The sequence below is a fragment of the Ursus maritimus genome, unplaced genomic scaffold (assembly GCF_017311325.1).
Source record: "Ursus maritimus isolate PB19 unplaced genomic scaffold, ASM1731132v1 scaffold_7, whole genome shotgun sequence".
Taxonomy (NCBI): Eukaryota; Metazoa; Chordata; class Mammalia; order Carnivora; family Ursidae; genus Ursus; species Ursus maritimus.
The window spans coordinates 10,208,569-10,217,421 of record NW_024426885.1 but is presented as its reverse complement, the minus strand read 5'-3'; the positions used below and the strand labels follow the sequence as shown (position 1 = coordinate 10,217,421).

The 8,853-nt window shown below is 46.5% G+C and overlaps 1 protein-coding gene across 1 annotated transcript in view; it reads right to left on the bottom strand.

Annotated features, from left to right (window-relative positions):
* Nucleotides 1-579: 579 nt before the first annotated feature.
* The window catches only part of FGFR2 (fibroblast growth factor receptor 2), a 96,947-nt gene continuing 88,673 nt past the window's right edge, over nt 580-8,853 (bottom strand). The window contains 3 exon segments of the mRNA XM_008685213.1: nt 580-2,294; nt 5,553-5,658; nt 7,248-7,385. Of these exon segments, the coding sequence (XP_008683435.1) occupies nt 2,130-2,294; nt 5,553-5,658; nt 7,248-7,385 (409 nt within the window). The 3' untranslated portion in view covers nt 580-2,129.

Genomic DNA, 8,853 nt, shown 5'->3' with positions numbered 1-8,853 from the left:
GGCTGTGGCAAACAGATAAAAGGGGACCTTGAATCATAAATTCACATTGTTAGCAGGCAAACACCATTTCCCTCTTCAGCTCCTTGGTGGCCTGGAAATAGGTCAAATTATTTTAAAATGTGTTCAAGCTTTCTTTCTGAAATGAGGCCAGTTCTACCCTCTGCAGGTCATGAAGCAGCCAGCCTGACCAGGCTGCAAGGTCCCTCCCTAGTCTCCCGATCGCCTGAACCTCTCCTCTCACAGCAGCTGCCATCCTCCACACACCTGCCCGTCGGCAAGGCTTCGTCCACGCCATCCCCATTTCCTTTTCTAGAAGTTAAAGCCCGGAAAGACACAACGGTATCTTCAGGGGCCCCAGGAAGCAACAGAGCCCGAGCTTAACCCAACCTCCCCTGATTTTCCACCGGATCCACCTGTCCCAGGTCCCGCTGGTCCTGGCCAATCCCGGCGGCAAGTCACCGGTTTGTAGCCAACAACCAACCTTCCCAGCTCCGCCTTTCAGGCGATCATACCGAACAGCACCGAGTCAACACCTCCAAGCACAGGAAACCATTTGGTGAGACACGAGTCTTAAAAAAATAAGCTCCGTGACATTTATTTTGTCTTGTTAACATTAATATCTGTAGAAACATTTTTATTGTCAGTATAAAAATTAACAGGTTTTATTAAATACTTTCTCCAATTTCGTAACAAGTAGAATCAGTGTAATCTGCATTCATGTTGCATGGCTACGGCCAAGTGAGTAAGTATTGCCAAAGCAAAACACGATACTTTCCTACAGAACGCAGGACGTGGCAACATTGTGTCTGACGTGGGTATGAGGCCCCGCCTTTTGGTGAGGTCCTGCCAGAATTAGACAGAAGCAATCCCTTAAAAAGATGGAAGTGTCTCCACAAACCATCAGCAGAACAACTCAGTGTTTCAATTTCTACCATGAGACGTGAAGATTCTAAAAGGCGTCTCTACCGCCAATGAATCTGGAAGCCATTATCAAAATCCACTGAAGAGAATACAGGCTAATCTGATTAACGTGCAACTCAGGGCAGAAGGCCAGCTGCCGGGAGAGGAGTGCAGTCTGCTATCATCTCAACTAAGGGTCCATCCTCGAGGAATGGATTAAGGCATCTTTTTAAGAGAACGCTGGTACCATTTGTCTTGGGAAGTCCAGTTCAATGTTCCATGGGCCCAGTGACAGAGCTGCACAGCAAAACAAAATACTCTCTCATGAACGGGTTTGTTTCCTATTGGCATTTTGATGGTGTAAGAACAATCATTTGACAGCAGAGTTTAAACAAATAAATCAAAACTTCATTTTCCCCAAATTAGTCATATTCTGTAAATATTTTCTCTTTTCAAAGACTCTGATAACTAGTTAAGTCCGAGCAGTAGATTAACTAGTCCGATGTGCTGCCTGCAATAGAAATGCCGCTTAAATTACAAAACAAAAACAAAAACAAAAACAAAAACCCACAAAACTATAAATGATTAATTGTTTTGTATATTACCAATTCGTTAATAAATTAATGTTATACCATTTTCCCTGAAAGCAAGAGTAATCTTCCACCTCTGCTCGGTGAAAATTAAGAAATTCTGTGTAAGAACAGCATTTAGCAAATAGCTATTAAAAAAAGAGAGACCAATTTTCTAGGTGCATTGGGACATCCATTTAAAATCAATACAAAAAATAATTCCTTGTAAATATATAATATATATTTATACATAATTTGAATATATTTACATACACCCAGCACCTATGTACTGCAATTGTGCTCTGTAGTGTGTGCTGACATATATTTTCTCCAATTATTACAAAATTCACAAGGAAGGCAGAACGTAAGTCTGCCCTGAGTCCAGCCGGTCCGCAGCCAGTACCCACAGCGGGTCACGGGCGCGTGGTGGCCCACGGCACTCCATGGTCCGCCCCAGAAACATTCTTCTTCTCCTGGTGAAGATTACAAGTTTCCAACTGTATAAATTCTTTACACGTGTGCCGATTACTTTTCCAATTATTTACTCCTCTGATCCATATATACAAGCAGAGCCCACAAGCTCCTGGAGGTGTGGCCTCCCTGCTCAGTGTGGCTAGGTTCCTGGTGCCGTCCTGTGTGGGGACAGAAGGACAAGCTCATTCATGTTTTAACACTGCCGTTCACATGTGGATACTGAGGAAGGCAGGGTTCGTAAGGCATGGGGTCCGGAGAGAAAACAGAATCGTCTCCTGAAGAACAAGAACTCCTTGTGTCAGGATAACTAGGTGAATACTGTTCGAGAGGCTGACTGAGGTCCAAGTATTCCTGAAAGAAGGGAAGAGAGACGTTTTATTTCATCTCGGGTCAGGATAACAAGGTGAATACGGTTCGAGAGGTTGACTGAGGTCCAAGTATTCCTGAAAGAAGGGAAGAGAAGACTTTTATTTCAAATGCACGTTCTCGAGGCGCTCTACTGGAGTTGAGACAGGACGGGGCACCCCTTGACGACTCAGAGACCCAGCACCCCCGCACCCTAAGCTCTCCGCAAAGACCTCCTCGAGACCCCGCTTTTATTGACCCTAGGCTGCCCTTAACTCTTCAATCCATCATGAATAAACGAGAGGCAAGGAGGGAATGGGAAAATGCCGAGCACTCCAGTCCACTCGCACAGACCCAAGCAAGCGGCTTGCTACGGCCTCCTCGAGAGAGAGAGCACACGGTTCAAACCCGAGCCCCCGCACAATGAAAAAACAAAAACAAAAACTATAAGGTGTTATGGATTCCGGGGACCCCTTTAAATAGTTGAGACCATGAATATTTATTTTACGAATTACATTTTACTATTGCAGTTTCTAGGATAATTTAGGGGGGGAATCTGTCTCCATTCAGCGGGTAATTTCACAGATGTAATTCATTACTCTCAGAAGCTCTCCGAGTTGAAAATGTAAACAGGTTCAGAAAAGGCTCGGATGTACTCGTGTATGTTAAATCCATAATGGACTGTTAAAGAAAAGTTTGAAATTCAAAAAGGGGCTCTTCTGTTCCCTACAGCCTCTGCTGGGGTCGCTGCGGAAGAGAGCCGACTGGAGGACCCAGGATAACATTTCCTCCAACTTAGGGCAAGATGAGAGCCCACTGCCTGGTCTTGTATGGCCCCTGAGTTAAAACATGCTGTGAAACATGAACTAAAATGTTCTTTAACATTTTTCAAGGGGTGGGGTGGGATGGGGAATCAAAAGAATAATATCTCGTAGCATTAAAATTAGCATAAAAGGACATAAAATTCATATAAAATTGAAATGCTAGGGTCCATCAAGTTTTACCCAGGGCACAGACACACTCATTGACATATCGTCCACAACTGCTTCCTCGCCTTGATGGCAGAACTGAACAGTCTGGCTCACAAAAATAAAGGATGTTTACTATCTGACCCTTTACCAAAGAGATTCACAGACGCTCTGAAACTATGGAAAGATTTCTAAACTGAGGAACTTCTGGGTCTCGCTGCCACCACCAGGCTCACACACTGGGGTGGTTCTGCTCCCACACCCTGAGGCCAGTGACATTCCAGGATGTGTGGTTTTGCTGAGAGGGGAGGCAAAAAGTGCAGACCACAGCACAACCAGCCCCAGTGTTATCAGAAAAGAGCCCGCAGAATGTTGGCAACCCTACATGTTAAAAGACCCCCCCAAAAAAAAAATTAAAAAAAAGAGTCCCCATCCGAGAACGGGGGGATGTGTCAGTTCCAACAACATCAGCATTAACCGCACAACTGGAAACAAACACGCCCACCACATCAAAAGAGAACTTTTTGCTTACAATGATAAAAATGAAATTTTGTCCTAAATGGAACCATTTTTCTCAAGCATATGGTAATGATTTTCAGAAGGAAAGAAACTTCGATTTTTATATCCGTTAGACAATATGGCATTCTGTTTTTTTATGTTAGGATGCTAGATGTAAATTTCAGTATGAATGGGCCCACTTTAAATATAAATACATAAATAAAGAGCATTGAGCATGGACTTAGGACCATTAAAATGGAACATTAGTGCTTTCCTAGTTTCTAAATGCAGCCATAAATGTTCAGATCTGATAGGGGAAGAAGAGGGGTATCGGTGGATTCCAAGTCTAGGGTTAAAGGAACTCACACTAGAAACAACAATTTTGGCAGGAGAAGAAAGTTGCTTTCTTTCCCCTTGAACTGTTCCTTTCAACTTCGGAAGGTCAGCTGTACTCATTTAAACGCAATCTCTCCTTTTACCAGCTAGAGGCAGACGCACAAGATAATGTTGCTGGCTTAAGGCTTCATATCACAACATTTGACTATTTTTTTAAATCATTCTAAAGCTATTACATGTATTTAAAAATACATTAAATGTATAATTTTTATTCCAGCAATTTTAACCTCTTTTTGTTGTTGTTAAGATAACTGGGTTTGGGGGAGTTTTTTTGTTTTTTTCCTCTTTGAAGGAAGACTGCTCGCTGCACACTCATTAAAAAACTCAAAATCGTTCATTAACAATTTTCATGGGATTTTTCCGACCTTGATGCGTTTATCGTCTTCCCTGCTCAGATCACACACACTCTACAACCACAGAGACCACTCTATCTGCGCGCTGCAGCAAGCACTACCGTGAGTAAACTCAGAGTGAGGGACAGAAGAGCGTTTCTTTCATTGGTACAGATTATAAATATTTTATAGAAAATATTTTAACAAAAGGTGTTAAGTTTTCACTTAAAAATCACAAGTCCCGAGGTGCCTGGGTGGGTCAGTCAGTTAACCTTCTGACTCGATTCTGACTCAGGACGTGATCTCAGGGTGGTGAGATCGAACCCCACGTCAGGCTCTGGGCTCAACAGGGAGTCTGCTGGGGATTCTCTCTCTCCCTCTCCCTCTGCCCTTTCTCGCTGCTGGCGCTCTCGCTCTTTCTCTCTCAAATAAATAAATCTTTAAAAAAAAAAAATCACAAATCCCTCATTACATGAAACTGTGTGTACATTCACATACACGTAGATGGAGACCACATGCCACGTGCCATTACCAGACAGGATCATGGCGGACAGGGTCATGGCGGACTGCGCCATTACCAGACAGGATCATGGCGGACAGGGTCATGGCGGACTGCGCCATTACCAGACAGGATCATGGCGGACAGGGTCATGGCAGACTGCGCTAGAATGGCAGAACTTCACTGCTTCCAATGGAGCCCACCAGTAACGGAACGTCAGCGGCTCCTACATTAATGACTAGGGCACAGAATCCACCCAGCACAGAAACCCAAGCCCCTCACGCACAAACCCAAATGCTGCTGTTGACCATTTCTTCCGCCTCCACACTGTCCAGCGCACCACAGCCTGGACCCACCACCCAAAGGCCACAGAGAGGGGCAGCCTCAAGTCGGGCCCTTGGTCTGGTTTCATGAGTCAGAACTCTCAAAATGCAGTTCTGAGAAAAATCAGGAACACATATTTTAACTGCCTGACCCTAATCTCTACCCCAGACTCTGACAGGGGAGGTTGCATTGAAAAAGCCACACCGGCCTCCCAAGAAAGGACCACAGGGTTCTGGAAGGTTCTTACCTCATTGGTTGTGAGAGTGAGAATCCGATCCAAGTCTTCTACCAGCTGTTTGAATGTCGGCCTCTGGGAGGGCACCGCATGCCAACAGTCCCTCATCATCATATATCTGGGGAAACGGATTTCCTGGTGAATTAATTTTGTAAGTACTAGGGGCATGGCTATCAGTGTTAACAGGTCCTAGGGAGATACGTCCTAAATTATGAGAATGTATCAGAACTTCCCGAATTAGAAGGCAGTTATTTGCTTTCCCTCAAAATTCACTGCTTGGTTCCTCTGACAGGCACTTTGAGCTACAAGACGGCACTTTACCCCAATGTTTCAGGATAGTGTCTACGCCATCAGAAAGACTTTTTTCTACGTTTCTGCTGCTGACTGTGCGTTTCTGTGACGGTGACACAGCACAGCGGTATCACACCTTTCTCGCATTTTCAGACGCTGCGGGAAAAGCCTTCTTAGAGCAACCAGGTCTCCAGCCTCCCCCCAGCACACCCCGCCCTCCCACCCCCTGCTCTTGCTCCAGACCGCAGCAGCTACACATTCTTCTGACACTTTGGGTTTTATTTTAATGATTGCAGAGGACAAAGGTTCCTCAGTTTAAAAAAAAAATGAAGTCTGAAAACCACAACTTTAAGGTAAGGTTTTTATGAATTAATCTGCCATCCCTGGGCTGCACATTAACTTCCTGACTAACTCTTGGATAGGCCTAGGGTCCCAGGCCTTATCTTGATTATGGGTTTCGACAGACCCTCTATATTAGAAAAAGCAATAGGAATGACAGGCAGCACAATAAATACCTTTATATAATATACTATAAAATGTGGCCATTCATCAGATGTCCACTGTACAGGGAAAAGCACTCATGGGATTACGGATATAAAATCCCCATGAAACGATACACAATAGACCACAGTCTCCGGGACAATCACTCTTCTTAGTTAATCCTGGAGGGGCGGTTGGGAAGAGAGACTCTTTTTCAAAGCACTGATTCTACTGCACAAGACGCATGTCACAAACACACATAATCCCACTTGAAGTGTGGGGTAGGTTTTTCTCGAGCCAGCTCACGGTTTTATAGTCAGATCTGGGACCCTAAGGATGGCACCTGGACACATTCTTTAATTGTCTGTGCTCCACTATGGCTAAAATAGAGGTAACTAGACACCAGTTTGCTCTGAAGAAATGGGGTCAATGTCAATCTATTAAGAGCAATTTTCAGTGTCACCCATGCCCACTGGCTGTGCTGGGGGCAGGCACAAGCCGTGAGGAAAGGCCGTGCTGGCTCTTTAATCCCACGCTCCGTGGGGGCAGGTCCATGGCTTTCTAACTTGTGTATGAGCAAAGGCCAGATCTATTTCCCTGTCCCTCTGAGGAGAGAAAATAGCAAAGCACAGCACGGTAGCCCAGGAAGATCACTGCGGCTCACTCTCTAAGTCAGAAGCCCTCGGCTGGGAAGCCCAATGCCCTGACTTAAAGCTCCCTCCATACACCTCAGAATGGTGTTCTCGCTTTTGGACAGTTGTGGCCGTCAGTGTGGCCATCCACCCCAGCCCTGGGATTGAGCCCAGAAAGCTTCAGCAGTAAGCCTTCTTAGGGCCTGTACGAAAAGCCAGGGGCCCTGGGAAAGCCGAAGTCAGTCAGGAGAAGAGTTAAAGGCACGGCGGGTCCGCTCGGTATCGGGGGGACAACGGTCCTTACAGCTCATTGGTGCAGTTGGCCGGCTTATCCATCCTGTGTCCTTCCTTAAGCAGCTTAAAAAGTTCCTCCACCGGAATCCCTGGGTAGGGGGAGCCCCCTAACGTGAAGATCTCCCACATTAACACCCCGAAGGACCAACTGCAAGGAAGAGAGAAAACAGTGTTACTAAACCCACCTGAATCCCAAAACCCCAAATGTGCCCAGTGAATAAAGTAAACACCCACTCACTTCTCAAGTTCAAAGACCAGCGGCCTGAACCGTCCTGCAGTTCATCCCAAGGCCCCTCCCTGCCCCAAAGGAGCACTCTCCCCAAACGAGGACGAAGTGAGGGATGTTCCCGTGGAATTTTCCATCAACAGACAACAGAGCAGGGGTGGGAAACCATCCCTCTCTTTTTTGTTTTGGTGGAGATTTGGGGTGGTTGATTTTTCATTCTGACCCTCTCAAATGAAGTTACTGGTCCTGAAATGCAGTGTCAGCCCTGCGAGGAGCTCAGCTCCTAACTGCAAACCTCTCCGGGCTTCCGTCCAGCTCGTCCACCGGCCTCTGGGCCTCACCCCCGGGGCTGTGACCCACCAGGATGGGCTGTTGACCGAATAAGGCCAGCAAGCCAATCCTGCCAGGTAAACAGCTGCCCGGCGTGGCCCGTTGGAGCATCTGAGAGCACAAACGGTTCATGACTCGCTAAGGTCATGAAGAGAGTGGGCATCAGGCTGGGATGAGGATGAAGGAATCCTGTGCCCCAGATGAGTTTCCTACAACAGAAACTGAAAACGTCTTGAGGGCACCGTGGGTACCTGACCTCGTGGAGACCCACAGCGGGACTTTCTGAGCCTCGTTCAGGATACTCAGAATTCCTGCGATAACCGAGCCAAGACTCCCGCATTTACCCCATGTCACTGTGGCTCTGGACACACACCCTTCCTGCCTCTCTCCAGCTTTGGGGTGAGAAGTGAAACTCTCCCCGGTTTTGTGTCGAGCAAAAGCGGCAGCACGATACAGGCGGCTGACGCACTACAAAAACAGGCCCCGTCACGCCTTCCCTCTAGGACCGCTAAAGGGGGGCAGCCGCGACAGAATGGACTCCAGGCCTACCCCAAGGGGGCCTCCTGTTCACGTAAATAAAAACAACTCCACCGATTTTTTTTTTTAACTTTTTATTTTGGACTAATTATAGACTCACAGGAACTTGGAGAAACACGGTACAGAGATGCTCTGTACCTTCCGCCCCGCTTCCCACCAGGGTAACTTCTTCCAACCTAATTTCCAAACCTCAAATTCTAAAATCTCAGTTGCAGCCTGGCCCTGACGGTATTTTTCAGTGTATCCTACTGGAAATTGTTCTAGAATTTGCACGCTATTTCTCTAATGTCACCAAGGGTGCCAGGACGAGATCGGATTTTTTCAAAGGATAAGCAGAACAAGGGGGCCCCCCCGTGGAAATCACCTGAGCAGACTCGGCCCCGCTCAGCTTCTCCCTGCAAGGACAAACCTAGGATGGGGGGGGGGGAGTAGGAAAAGCTTCAAAATTCCTTGTTTCAGGGAGCAGAGAACATGCCAACGGCCTGGCAAATGAGAGAGTAGCTTTGCAGTCGTAGATCCGTAA